General features: G+C 41.5%; 1 protein-coding gene across 14 annotated transcripts in view; it reads right to left on the bottom strand.

The window, feature by feature from the left end:
• LOC149911638 (RANBP2-like and GRIP domain-containing protein 8) overlaps positions 1-15,048 on the bottom strand; it is a 58,646-nt gene that overhangs the window by 12,583 nt on the left and 31,015 nt on the right. For 10 of the 14 annotated variants that reach the window (XM_090133524.1, XM_090133521.1, XM_090133530.1 and 7 more), the window contains 11 exons: positions 13,156-13,387; positions 11,708-11,900; positions 11,110-11,200; positions 10,736-10,943; positions 9,248-9,426; positions 7,943-8,130; positions 7,165-7,302; positions 6,932-7,078; positions 6,239-6,424; positions 6,075-6,158; positions 5,448-5,586 (listed from right to left, as the gene is read on the bottom strand). In XM_090133524.1, coding sequence (XP_089989650.1) covers positions 5,448-5,586; positions 6,075-6,158; positions 6,239-6,424; positions 6,932-7,078; positions 7,165-7,302; positions 7,943-7,981 — 733 coding nt within the window. In that variant the 5' untranslated portion in view covers positions 7,982-8,130; positions 9,248-9,426; positions 10,736-10,943; ... (1 more) ...; positions 11,708-11,900; positions 13,156-13,387. Of the gene's footprint in view, positions 1-5,447; positions 5,587-6,074; positions 6,159-6,238; positions 6,425-6,931; positions 7,079-7,164; positions 7,303-7,942; positions 8,131-8,928; positions 9,105-9,247; positions 9,427-10,735; positions 10,944-11,109; positions 11,201-11,707; positions 11,901-12,598; positions 13,388-15,048 lie in introns of all 14 variants that reach the window. The other 4 variants (XM_090133519.1, XM_090133528.1, XM_090133518.1 and 1 more) reach the window with 4 other exon arrangements.

The following is a 15,048-nucleotide window of genomic DNA, read 5'->3' on the forward strand; positions in this document are numbered from 1 at the left end:
CAGTTCTTGGAGATCCTAGAGAAAAAAACCAAAGGACATTCTTCCTTATTTCTCCTATTGCTTGGCTACTACTTTGTGTTCCTCCATGACAGTGACACTACTAGCTTATTCATTATTGCTTCTATTTTTAAAATAAGGAATATGCATTTTTTTTTCCATGCAATTCCTTGAAAATTAGTAAAGGACAAACCTCAAGCTTTTGAGAGGTCTGAACTGGTCATGAAAAGCATCCAGAAGCTCAGAGGCTTATCCAAAGCTAATCTGAAAATTTCCAAATGTCTTTGCTCTAGAGAGAGGCACAGAAACCCGTTGGATCAGGACTCCCATCACTAACTGGGCTTGCCTCTCTCACTCTGCTCCCTCACCAAACATCCAGGACTGGTTTTTACCATGTCCTTGCTGAAGAGCACACAAGATACGCAAGCACACTGTTCTCCCTAGGAAAAACATGGCTCCTAGGCATCTACACTGCAAACCTATAACAGATGTTTAAGTCTTATAGGAATCAGAACAACTTAAAACGTATGCCTGAGGCCCCTGTTTAGCAGTAACGGCTTGCTGAATTTGGGCTCACAATATGATTCCAACTTGTCACCTTCCTGCCTTCCAACTGCCTTCACTGTGCCTTGAAGCTAAGATCCAATGCCTTAATGCCCTTATGTAACGGCATCTACTTCATAAAACACAGAGGAAGGAGCGTCTCAGTAACATACATCACACACCAGCCAGGCTGGTAAAGATAGGTAACTCTTCTGTGACAGCTTCATTGGAACGTTATTGTATTAGCCTTGGTATCACCTCGGTCTTCACTGGTGGCCAGGATTCTAGTCTTTTTCATGTCCCTAAGTCTTGCACCCCCATACCTCTATGTGGGGACCAAGGAGGTAAATCCCTCCCCACTGTAAGGGTTGAGCAAGTCCGAGAGTGCCTCCTTAGACTGAATGAGTATAAGTCTATGGGGCCAGATGGCGTGCATCCCAGGGTCCTGAAGGAGCTGGCTGAGGTGGTTGCTGAGCCGCTCTCCATCATATTTGAGAAGTCGTGGCTGTCAGGTGAGGTCCCGGACGATTGGAGGAAGGGTCACGTCACTCCCATTTACAAGAAGGGGAGCAGGGAGGACCCGGGTAACTACAGGCCGGTGAGTCTCACCTCCGTGCCTGGGAAGATTATGGAACAGATCCTCCTGGACAATATGCTTGATCACATAAAGAACGAGCACGTGATCCTAGATAGCCAGCATGGCTTCACCAGGGGAAGGTCATGCTTAACTAATCTTGTGGCCTTCTATGATGGAGTGACGGCATTGGTGGACGAAGGGAAAGCAACTGATGTCATTTACCTGGACCTGAGCAAGGCCTTTGACATGGTCCCCCATCACATCCTCATCTCCAAACTGGAGGGAAGTGGATTTGACGGGTGGACAACTAGATGGATAAGCAATTGGTTGAAAGGCCGCAGACAGAGGGTGGTGGTCAATGGCTCTATGTCCAGGTGGAGGCCGGTAACGAGCGGTGTCCCTCAAGGGTCTGTCTTGGGACCGGTGCTCTTTAACATCTTTATTAATGACATCGATGAGGGAATGGAGTGCACCCTCAGCAAGTTTGCTGATGACACCAAGCTGAGTGGTGCAGTCGATACGGTGGAGGGAATGGAGGCCATTCAGAGGGACCTTGACAGGCTGGAAAGCTGGGCTCGGGTGAACCTAATGAGGTTCAATAAGGCAAAGTGCAAGGTTTTGCACTTGGGCCGGAAGAACCCCAGGCACCTGTACAGGCTGGGGGGAGTTGTCCTTGAGAGCAGCTCGGCAGAGAAAGACCTAGGGGTCCTGATAGATGAGAAACTTAACATGAGCCAGCAGTGCGCTCTGGCAGCCCGGAAAGCAAATGGGATCCTGGGCTCCATCAGGAGAGGGGTGGTCAGCAGGGATAGGGAGGTGATTGTCCCTCTCTACTCTGCTCTTGTGAGGCCCCATCTGGAGTACTGTGTTCAGGTGTGGAGCCCTCAGTACAAAAAAGACATGGAGATTTTGGAAAGGGTCCAGAGGAGGGCCACGAAGATGATCAGGGGGCTGGAGCACCTCCCCTATGAGGACAGGCTGAGGGAGTTGGGTTTGTTCAGCCTGGAGAAGAGAAGGTTGCGGGGCGACCTCATTGCAGCCTTTCAATATCTGAAGGGAACTTACTCCCAGGAGGGGAGTAAACTCTTCATAAGGGCTGATAATAGCAGGACACGGGGAAATGGTTTTAAGTTAAAAGAGGGAAGATTTAGGTTGGATGTTAGGGGGAAGTTTTTTACTAGGAGGGTGGTTAGATCCTGGAACAGGCTGCCCAGGGATGTTGTGGATGCCCCGTCCTTGGAGGTGTTCAAGACCAGGTTGGACGAGGCTCTGGGCAACCTGATCTAGTAAAGGTGTATGTTTGGTGGCCCTGCTAGGCAGGGGGGTTGGAACTACATGATCCTTGAGGTCCCCTCCAACCCAGGTCATTCTGTGATTCTGTGATCTGTGATCACCCGGAACTCATTCCATTCACTGCTTTGAGGGGTCAGAGCCTAAACTCTTCTAAAAGACCACATATCATCATGAAATCAGGTACACCTGATACAACCACACCACTAAGGCTCCTTTGCTAAACTTCAGTGGTTCCCAATGCTTGCTTAAAAAATAAAATCCAGCAAGAATATCAAGCGCCAACACTTTCCTCAGTATCCCAACATCCCTGCCTTGTCCATCTCTGGCCAGCAGGACTAAATTCAAAGCAGCGCAAACCACAATTCCACACAGGTAGCCTGAAGCTATGTTTAATCTTGCAGATCAGAGCTCAATAAACATTGGCTTGGCACAAGTCACTCACACAGAACAGTGGCTCTGCTATCACCAGTACATGCTATACATCAAGAAGGAACGTGCTGAGGAAAATGAACACAGCAGCATACAACATAGAGTTCCTCATGACTGTCAGCACTGAAAGCAAAGCAGGCTGAAGAAAAACCTCAGGTAAATCCATAGAGAACAGCAAAGCAGGGAGGACAAAGAACATGGACTGATCCTGAACCGAACACATTAGAGAACAAGAGCCTTGAGAGGACTAGTTGGTTACACAGATAAACAATACGCACACCTGAAATGGTGATTTCTTCTGAAGACTCTAGGGTGTTCCTCATAAAGAAAAAAGATAATACATTAAAAAAATCAGGATGGATATAATCTGAAAATTTTTTTCAACTGACCTGGCATCCTGGGGCAAACTGAAGACAAGACAGGACACCAATACAGAAAAAAAAAGAACTAACAGCATAGGGGGGTGCCACAGAGAAACTGGAAAGTGACCAAATCTCTGCTCAGGTAGAAACCATTGTGTGAAGTAGACAGCTTTTGCCAATGAGGAGCACAGTGGGAGGATGAGGATGAGGAAGGATGCCATCTGTAGCACAGACATTCACACCAGTGGCATAGAGTAGCGCAGAGCTACAATTTCAAAGTGATTGTAAGGTTTTATTTAACAATTCTGTGTGGGATGAGCTCAAACAAACTGCAAGTGACTGATTAATCAATGCATCTCAGTGACCTCAAAACCTGATTGTCTTGGAAAAAATAAACAGAACACGCCATCTCAAATAGCATATAATCAATCTACAGAATTTAATCCAGCAGGCAGTCCTGTGACCAAATTTTGTGCTGGCAGCAAACTCTTCTTATGACCATTAGGAACATTCCCAGTTACAGAGCTACCACAACTTGGGCAGAAAATATACAGACCCACCTGGGAGAATAGAAAATAAAGAAGCAACTTACCCTCCCCTTATCCAACTCCACTCTCACATTTAGAAGTGAAACTACAACTTTAAATGCCAGGAAAAAATGAGGGAAAAAAAAAAATCATCTGGTATTTTCCAGGCAAACACCAAGATCATAGAATCACAGAATGTCCCAAGTTGTACGGCATCCACAAGGATCATCAAGTCCAACCTCGTGCTCCAGGAAGGACCACCCAAACACAAACGGTCTTTAAGCTGCAGCAGCTCAGGACCAGGCCCACAGCCCTGGGGAGCCTGCTCCACAACCACTGGTATCAGATGCAGCAAGCACAGGGAGCAGGCAGGTAGGCACAGCAAAGCAGCAAGCAAAGACCAATCTCTGAGAGGGGGCCTGCTTACAGAAGTAAACCTGGGGCCAACTACAGAAAGCCCTCTGGAAGGCCCAGAAAGGCTCTGGGGTAGCTGTTAGCTCATCAGCAATAATAACATCATCAGATGGTGGATCGTCTGATGGCGCAGTCACAGCTTTGGACAGAAATTGAGCAAAACATGAAGACTGAATTACTCGAGAACAACAGCAACATTAACCCCACAATGCCCTTATTACTGAGCTAATTAATTCCCAGGTAGTTAGAAACAGATTTGGAGTCTACGCACTTTCTCCTTGCCCACAGAAAAAAAAATAGTCCAAGTTACAGAATGGCGGGGCAGAAATTATAGGCTGTAATGTAACAAGCTCCAATCTCCACGCATAATTACGTCTTATACTATTGCCTTTGAAATTCAAGGCTCAGATCAGGAACAAGCCTGCATCTTCATACTGTCACAAGGGTCAGTTATATCCTCACATCAAACAATACAGGATTACGGAGAAGAGCCAAAGAGGTGTCGTCTACAGAAGCGGAGAAGTAAAATTCAGGCAGGACTGAGAAAAAAAAAAGCTGTTTGCAGCAACGCGTACTACTGAATAACTTTGAGTGTTTGAAATTACAGAAGACGTTGAATAGCAACTGAAGAGGACTTGTTTCAAATCACTCATGGGAGATCTGTGCTTTTTACTAACTAATCTCAACCTATTACCATGGTAGCTGTTAGTGAAACAACTTCTGCTCAAGAAGTCATCTTTTAGTTCCATGCTCCTGAGATCACCGGAATACTGCTCTCAGTCTTTGAAATTTAACAGACAATTATATAAATATTATAAATATTATAAATATTATATATTTATTATGTATATAATAATCCTGAACAACAGATAGTAGCACACTAGGTTGACTTTGCGAGTTAGGATTCTTACAGGAGCAACAGTTTTCATCACTTCCTTCGTTTTGGCATACAGAACAGCTAAAGAAAAAGCAGTTCTCAAGTAATTCTGATGCTTGGAGCATCCGCTTCTTCAAGTTTAAAGGAAAATCTTTGAAGAGATGCTTTTGTATTAGTTTTGCTTGGATTCTGAAAGGCAACATGCTAGGAGGCAGTGGGTTCTTTTCTCACCGAACAGATGTTACAGTCCCACTGACCTTCCTTTTTAGCAAAGCCAGATCCAAATTTCCCTCGTGCAGTATTATGTTTGGCTTTGAAACTTGCAGTACATTCAGTGAATGGGGAGCCACGTGTTTCCCACATAGCTGGATCTGGGCTCTGGCATGAAACATAATTCTTTGCAGTTGTTTGGAAGAGCAACAACTTACCTGTTAAGGGAGCTTCATGAAGATTTTGTGCTCTCTGAGAACTATCTGACATAGCATCTGTTCCATAGCTTTTAGCAGACCACCAATGAGATGATACACTCACACCGGAGTTATTACATTTCATTTCCTGAATGTCATTCTGTTAAAGACAGTGTTTCAATTAAGAGAATGTAAAGGTATTCCATAGGTATTTGAAGAAAACCTAAGGAATGATCCCTACTCTCTTGCTGTTTAAAAGCATGTTTAAAGGTCTGACGAAAAAAATCAAGAGTTAACTGCTGGAATAATTCAAGATCTGCCCGTCCTGTACAGAACTCTGAGACTGTTCTCCAAAGCTAGAAAAAGCCCAGAACCAAGAGGACGATAGCCAAGCTGATGAAAGCGGGACTCTTTCTTGTTCACACAGTCCTTAGAAAGGCTCCCTCCGCATCTCTGAGTCCCCAGTCAGAGTTTATAGGCAACAAGTTTTACTCTCGCACTCAATTTCAGCAGATGTTCAGAGCAGATGTTTTCATGAGTCGTGCACTAGTCCAGAAAGAATGTCTGTCCAATGCTTGGATCACCAAGTACCTACCATAAAAAAAAAATCAACTGTTCTGCATTGAATATAGTGACAAAGTTATTTACCTTTAAAGCCTCCACTTGCTGACAGAGCATCTGAAGTAAAGACTGGGCATCTTCTGCCCACTGTGGGAGAGTTTTAGGAGAAAACTGAAAAAAAAAAAGAATGTACTGAACTTTGAGTTGTTATTCAAACGTAACGCTTCCCTGAAATCATATGGCTCATGTACCTTGTAGCTGTCAGTTGGTGAGAACAATAACTTCTTAGGAAATGGAATGGAATGTTTTACTCCTGAACCTGCAGCTTGAGAGATCTTTCTGGAGGAAAGATCCCCCTCTTCCTTCTCTTCAAATTCTCCAAGCTCCTGCATCACTGCATTCAGCATTTCTGTTAGAGTTTCAATAGACACTGGCAGCTAGAAAATTAATTGAAATGCAAGTCATGATTGCAATCCTTCCTCAGAGCAAGAGGCTACATTCTGAACTCTGGTAGAACAGCTCACAAGGCTTTCATTACAAAAAGACAGAAATGTCGTTAAGTTTTGTTCCTTGCTTTTTTTTTTTTTTTTTTTTTTTTCCTTCCCAGCAAAGCGCAACCTCTGTTAAAATTAATGTAAGTGGACAATTCACACAAGCCTTAATTCTACTTGGAAACTATCAACCACAGTAAGAAGATAGTGGGAAAAAGCTATTTGTTTACATAAAAATTGCCATTTGCAGGAGTCAAAACATTGCATGTTCTCGTGTTGTTAGAGAAGTTTCCCAGAATATATCAACCCACTGGAGTTAGGCAAGTTATTTGTCTGGGGGAACAAGTAAGTTTTCACTTGCCTTAAAGCAAAGGCTGCAAATGGTTTCAATTTGAAACTGTAAGCGACACCACTGCATCTCTCCAAACAAGATGTTGAGCAAGAATTACTTACTTTGTCAGCTACTGACAGAGCTGAGGAGAACTCATCAATGATCTTCGTTAGGTAGTGCTTTCTTTTAAGAAGATAGGTTTTGTGTTCTCCTTGTTCTTCTGGCAAAACATCACCATTCACAATCTCCTCTGCCTTTCTTTGGCAAAGCTAAGCAACAGCATTTGGATTAATAAGAATCAGTTGGAATGCAAGTAACGAAAAAGCATTTGGGGTAATGCAGGTTAGGGACCAACCTTGGCAAGATTCCAGTATGAAATCACATTCTTGATAGCTTCAAATGCTAGGAAGGCATCATCAGTTTTGCTTTCAACTGCATCCAGCACTGCAAATGCTATTCGTGCCTCTTCTTCATAGGCTGCAACCTGAAAGACCTACAACCAAAGCCAAAGACAAGTCATACCTAACATATGCGTGAATACTTGGAACAGCTAGTGCATGCCAACATCCAGGAAGTAATCAGGTATTACTCATCTTCCTCTAAGACAAGAAAATACTTTTTCAACAAAGTTGGTGCTAAGGGAGTTCAGTGTTGTCCAAGCAGATACAGGTTCACATCTAAGAAAAGTTCTCAGAAAATATTTTTCCCCCTTTATCAGATGCATTCTAATACTACCAAGTCTCACTGTTAGCACAATGCAAAAAAAAAAAAAAAAAAAAAAAATCCAACTACTACTACAATAAATAAATAAATAAATAAAACAAAAACCCCAATGTAAATGTGTCTTATTTTCAGCTGGGAACTGTTATCTTCAGCGTGTCTGGTATGATGCGATGTTTTGGTTCTAGGAGAAAAGCAATGTTGAGAACACACCAATGCTTATAGTTCCTGCTAAGCATGTTGTACAGAACCAAGCCATTCTCAGCAAATAATCCAAGCAGCTGGGAGGGAACAGAATTAGGACAGCTGACTTAAACTGGCCAAAGGGGTGTTCCGTGCAGGATGACATCATGCTTAGCCATCTTCCAGGTTAAACCACAACCATAAGCTTGTATAAAGACATATAACCTTACTCCAATCTTAGATTGGTCAATCTGCACCTGAATGTCCATATTATGGAAACATTTGAAGAGAGGATCAGTTGGTTCAGGAATATTTTTGTTCTTTTTATCGTTTCCAAACTAATCAGGATTTTCTTCCAGTAGTAGACACTTCTTCCAATGTATTCCTTCTGATCACAGAAAATTTTCAGGCTGGTGCCCTGTTGAAAAGAAATAGAAACTACCTCAACAAATTCAAATCAAGTCTTACTAACACTTATTCTTTCCTGGTGTAGTTGTTTTCTTGAAAAATTCAAGAATTGTTCTCTGACACTTGTGATAAATTTCAGGAGGTCTCTCTCTAGAGTTATTTGAAGTAACATAAAGACAGAAAACAACACTACAGTTCACTGTAATGTGAAGAGGTAGTGAGGGAGAGTGTACCTGATAGGTTGACTAGAGAAACTAACTTACCCGACAAAGTTAACAGCAGTTCTCAATAGTACCTTCTCATCTGATTTTGTTTATTTTGTGTGTTCAATTTACACAAGGAGAGAAAAAATGGACTGTACACCTTTAAAAATAATCTTAGCTTGTTATATTTTGCAGGCTTCTTGCCCAGTGTATAATTAAGGCGGGCCGAAGGCTTGCAGTGCTTGCAGAGAACTTAATCCATGCTGTGCAAGAAACTTCAGTTTTGTCTCTCATTCTGGTCTGAGTATCAAAGGAAACAGTCCTCAGTTAGTATTTTCTCTTTTTCTTCTATTCACGTGACTTGTTTGACTAAAACAAATAGCTAGTAGGTTCTAAACTAGCTCTAGTTTAGAAATGCTGTACGTGAAACATTAAGCCCATTTACAGAAAGCTTGTATGCAGTAGGTCTCAAACCCCTACTGCAACAAAACATTCATGTCCAAAACAGCCCAACAAAGCAAACTAGTTTTACACAAACTATGGGAATCAATTCAGAACCTGTCTAAAGGCTTGTTTCAAATATTTCCGAACTGAAGAATTCTTACGTTGTTTTTTTCTGCATAAGAATATGAACAGCATCCCACCAGGATGTTTGCTTCTCAGTATAGCACTGTTTGCACAGCAGCAACAGTAAGAAAGGAGGCTGATGTGTTTCATTACGAGTATTAAATTTCTCTTGCAATTCTAAGTTGCTAGTGAATACCATCCTGAGTAGAAATACCTGTTTTTGTGAAAATAAATAAACAACAACCAAAAAATTAGATACCAAAAGAAATAAAAGAAAGGAAAAAAAAGGAGAAGAAAAGAAATAAGAAAAGAGAAAAAGCACTTAAATGCATTTAAGATGTACGAAAGTGTACTGACTTCAAGGTCCAACAGGCAAATGGATTCAGGAGCATCTGTCTCAAGTCTTGATGTTTCTTGGGGCAAGTGAAAAAGCTGTTTTAAAAATTGTCACATTGGGGGTAACACCGACACAGAGTTCCACTGCAAACCAAGCCACACAAGGTGCTGGAGACTACCGTTGTGCATTCGAACAGCACCTGTGCAAAAACAAAGCAGTGGTAAGTTAGTATCTACGTCCTAGGGAGGAAGGCTAGCGTCTGATCAAAGCTGGGTTTCATTCCAAGAGAAGTAAGGAGCTCTGAAGATTTCTCCCATCCTAGGAGCTTCCTAGCAACCTCTTCCGACCTGTTTGCCTTTGTCTAACAAGCTGGAACTAAGCCTTTTGAAAAGCAGATGTAACACTCTTCAAGTGATTTCTCCATCTATTTTGTTTACACAAGTAACTTTTAAAGGAGAAATACCAACTTCACAGAAGTGCACAAGGCAAACATATTGGTACATTTGCTCTTTCTGTCAAGGCGAAAAATGGAGAGAACATCTCCAAGGAAGCACATAAAAAATTTAAACATTAACCTCTCCATTTTGAGGTATCAGGTTAAGCTGATGTATTATACAGACATCCTTCCCGTTTTTCTAAGTCTGTAAAGCTCAAGAGATCTACCATTTTCAGCAAAGAAAACAACCTGAATGCTTAATTTCTGTTTTGAATTCAGTTTTGTTTTTTACTCCTGCAAATATGCTTACACTGCTTTTCCTCTAACAGGGGAAATCTTTATCCCATGTATAATAAGCACAAGCCTTTGAGTGCTGTTTTTTTTTTTTTTGTTGTTTGTTTTCGTTTTTGTTAGTTTGCTTTTAAATACACATTACAAAATAATATAAAGAAACAAACCCCTTAGGAGAGACTGTAAAACTATAAACTTTTTTCCTTTATACCTACACGTATCTCTCTTTAGCTATATCTATCAAGAAAAAAGGCCATAGTTGTTGCTGTAGTTATTGTTTTGTATCCTGCTAGATCATTTTAGATTTAATAATCTAAACATTTCTGAAAACTAACTAAGTAGAAAACTACCAGTATTCTAATCTTCTCTCACTCAATTTCAAAGCCAGACTTCATCATCAAGTCTCAGCAATTCATCCTAGAGTTACTTCATTTTTATGCTTGGAAACTGCATTCTTGCATTACAAGATGTGCCTTCCTATTAACACTTCCTAGTGTTCAGACACAAAAGGCTAAGCAGACAGCTGAAGTGAAAATGAATCAGAGCAGACGAGAAGACAGCACTGTGGAAGCAGGAAGTGCATGAGAAATTCTTCAGAAGCAGGCGTGACAGTACCACCTCTCAGCAACAAGCATCAATGGAAGCTTCGTGCACATCACCCCCTTGCATTGATACACTGAACAGCTGTCACAGCCCCACCTCTTTCGTTGCAAAAGGAAGGAGTTAAAAAAGCTCCTCTGAAACAGTCGTGCTTCAGTTGAATTTAAGAAACACCTCTTACCATTATCATATTTATTAAGTTCTTCTTACATTGGTGCTCGTGTACTGACACTGCTTGTCTCATCTACGCCAAGGAAAGAACTCTCTTGAGAAGCCCCCCTCCCAAAGAGGCTTTCAAACAACGTCAGTAAACCCCTTGTGTTGGCAAAACATTCCAATCTCTTTCAAGAAATCTTCCTTGCCATGGCTTAAGTTCAGCAACATATGACCTAGAAAACAAAAATGGGATTTCACATAAAAACACTGAAGGACAACCCCAACAGTGGGCTGCTCTTGCTACTTAAGGTTGGGAATCGAGCCACTTAACTCTTCAAGTAACTATTCATAAGATTAAAAGAGATCTATGGAACTTTCTTAACGATTAATTCTTATTACCAGACTGGCTTTTTCGATCACAAGCCAACATTTCCAGCTTGTCTTCTCCAGCAGGATCCCCTTTTATTAGTTTTGACTTTGGTTTAAGAACCTGGAGAAGAAAGGAGAGGATTTGTCACAGCTTCTTTACAACAAAAAGCAGATCACTTAGTTTAGTCTTGAACATTAGGAAACATATTCTTATTTCTAGCATAAGAAAACTTTAGAAATATACACTCATTCTGAAGGCACTCTGCAACATATCAATGAAGAAGACACAAAGTGAGTAATTTTAACTACTGCCAATAGCTGTAAGCACACACAAGAGAAAGTAAAGTTCCGAACACCAGCAGTTGCACAAAATGGAAAATTAGTAGTATTTCATAAGGCAAAGAATTAAGACTGACTAAGCTCTACTGACTGTCTGTGAACAAGAATGTGGGAGATACTCAGTTAGCTCCTGTCCACATCCTTTAAAGGCATGTGGAAGAGTAAGACTTAGTGAGGGGAGAGCCTTACAAACACTAATTAATCTTTGGAATATGGGTGTTCCGCACATGTACAGCAAGAGTGGTCAAGAACTGCATTAACTACAGGCAGAAAGTGAAAAGTGACTTACGTTGAAACTTTTCAAATAACACAGTGCTGCCAGTTGACACGCATCGCTCCACTGCACCTCACTGTTCTGGGCCAGTTTGAGCAGAAACGTCCCAGCATACATGTATAGCTGTCCTTTCATTTCCAGGACGGTGTGAGACAGCTCCTCAGCTTCTCTCACATACTGTTTCACAGAGTGAAGGAGACGATCAAAGCTAGAAGGCAGAAAAAACTCATTTTCAACAAAGTCCTGGTAAAAGCCATTGCATGCTTTGGGTCAGTGTTATTTAACTGCGGACCAAGCAACTCGGTGATTCAACTGCCACCACCTCAGTTGTTTAAACCTGAGTTGCACAAGAAAGCAGGACAACAGCCTCAAGTTCCCAAAGCACTGACCTTCACTTATGGAAGTGAAATCAACGGAAGTCAGTAGAAGTCAGTATGAAAGAAAACATAACGGGAAGAATGGAACACAGAACTTCACCAAGGAGTTTCCTACAGACATTGTTTTGCACTATGCCAGCTGTGCCTCAGATGATATACCTTGAAGTCAGTTGGTTTACCTGGCCCTACCGTTTTTTTCTGAAGGAGAATGTTCTTACTGAAAGTGGCCTTCTGCTTCTCTTTTATACTACAGACCTACAATTCTTCATTATCTCACTGCAGGTTCTGTTAAGTTGATCAGGACAAAGCTGATCCACAAATGTCTGTGAAATCTGAATTAGCTGCTGAAGTATAGAACAACGTTCTCTTACTGAAGAGACAGAAGATAACTGACCCAGGATATCACCAAGTCTTCTCCAAGGCTTGTAGCTTGGACAAATACATAGCTTGGGCTTCAAGCCTACTAAGAACCTTAGTACAAAGAAACTCCTCTCCTGTCCACAAACTGGTTACTCAGGGAAACTGATACCTGCTAGATGTTCTCTGACTAAGAAAAAAGCATTCCGTTCTGGATTTGCACTGACGGACATCTCCCGAAGCAAATTTCATTTTAATAAAGCTAGAATGCGCCAGCAGATGACCGCTTTTGATAGCTCTCCAATTCCTTGTATTAGATTCCAAGTCCTGGGCTGATTCAAGGTATTCCTAAAGAATAAAGTTCATCAGAGGATGAGGAACCACCATCTTTCTGTGAAGGCAAGGACATTACTTCTCCAGGACACACTGCTACCTAACCCACTTTCACAGGTGAGGCATTAATGTATCTTTCAGCAGTGAAGTTCCAGGAACTCTTCAAACAGTTCTCTCCTTGATGAAGCTACTATATCTAGCTTAGACTTGAAGTTAGAAAATATACAAGGTTTAACTTTAGGAAGAAAATCCCCATTAAACAATTGGCTTCAGTAGACTTTCATTTGGAGGAGTTACATTATTTGAGCAATAGCTGTCAGTGGAACGAAACTGAGAGACTGTGACCAGTTTTGAGGATACGGAAGATTATGACAGAATCAAAAGATGATTAAATACCCCAAGTGTCTTTACGACACAGGAGCACCATTCCAAGCTCGTCTCCAGAGGTATTTTCTTCTCTGCCTCCTGAACATGGAGCACAGCATCTTGCAATTTATTGCATGACTGGTACAGTGCAACCAAGTTTGATGTTAAGAGAGACGTCATCAGGTCTTGCATGGAATTCAGCTTGAGTCACATAAAAGAGCTCATTCCAGCCATCTTCAACTTTACATTCTTGTAACTTCTCCTATTAAACATGAAGGCAACATAATTAATTTTTTTTTCTGCATCAGTCTTTTCAACAACCACATCACCACTGTTTGCTCACCTCCACTACACAGACTACAGACTTGATGAAATTACTCCAACATCTTACAAACAAGATAACAGGGAAAAAAACTTCAGAATGTGCCTCTTGTAGATGCTAAGTTAAGACTGTCAGACAGTTTGATTCAGTGACAGCACACCTTGTTACAGAATAGCTAGTCCGTATGAGAACTATTGAATCACAGTTTGAACCTCTGATTGATCACCTCAGGTGAGCACTGAGTCAGCCCTGGGAGCGCAGGTGAAGGCAATTCAGTTGTGTGACCACAAGGGATGGAGCCCGGCTGCACCTCTCCTAGACCCCATTTAAGGGCTGACTGCCACTGAGGAAGGATCTCTCTCTGGAGATCGCTCCTCATGGAGTTTCTTGCGAGCCTACAATATCAGTGAGCTTTTTTTCATTTATTTCTGATTATCTTTCTCAACGTGATAACCTTACCAGCCTAACTCTTCTATATACTACATAGCATCTGTATACTTATTGACCATACACTAGTCCAAGTAAAACAAAAGAAAACCAACAGAAGCCCCTAAGAACCTCAATGTCATTGCTGCTGTGCTACATAAAACTAAGTGCCAAAGTGACACTGTATAACTGAAAGCATTTACACAGTAGTTGAGAATGACAGCACTTCCCACACACTTCATTTTTAAACTCAAAAAACTAAAAAGGAGCTTAGTCACAAGAGACACATCAGGTATTGCCTATCTAAGCTCAACTTCTTAGATATTATTACTAACAATTTCCCCACATTTTTGAACAGATAAACCTTAAAATGCATGTGAAAGCCCAGAGCTGTAATTTTCATGCAAGCTAGAAAAAAACAGCAGGCAGCAAAGAAATTAATGTGTAATTGATTTAAGATTCCTGATTCTAAAATAATCTAGCCAAGGAAATATTGAGATGACTAGATGACATGAGAAGCTGGAATTTACCTTCAACCTTCAAGAGAGCAGCAGCATTCCCAGGAAGCAGCCTGGCAGCTTTCTCAACCCAGTATTTTTCCCAACCCAGGGTTTTTCAACACATCCTCCCCCTGCCCAAAGCCTGATAGAAGGAATTTTGACTGAGAAGTTCACATTCATTCACTTGCCTACTCAGCACTTCATTTGCTCTGCCCCTGTCTACCTCTGTAACAAGAACACCACCAGTAACAAACAAACAGTGCCACTGAAAAACACCTTTGGTCTAGTCTTCCAGTTGCAACTAGGTTACCATTATCCCTGCTAGGCAATTCCACAGCAGACACAGACCCTTAGTCCAAAGGGCAATGGCAAGACTATCACAGCAGCTACCAGACGGATCAAGTCAGGACACAAAAGAAAGGATCGACTGGAAAAATAAATTAAAACCTGAAGCTAATTCTATCAAAAAAATAATCATTTTTTAAGTACATCATAGACAGATTTAGCAATAAAAAATGTACATCATACAATTTGCCCACAAATAACACATTTTCTACTCTGGGTTTAAGGAATGCACTGTACAGGGGCATTGGTGCTGCATGAATGACTGCAGGCAGAGGTGTAGCAAAGTGAATACTAAACATTTCATCATTTAACGTAGAAAGCATTGAAAAA

Source organism: Phasianus colchicus, unplaced genomic scaffold (assembly GCF_987193195.1).
Source record: "Phasianus colchicus unplaced genomic scaffold, bPhaCol1.hap1.1 HAP1_SCAFFOLD_73, whole genome shotgun sequence".
Taxonomy (NCBI): domain Eukaryota; kingdom Metazoa; phylum Chordata; class Aves; order Galliformes; family Phasianidae; genus Phasianus; species Phasianus colchicus.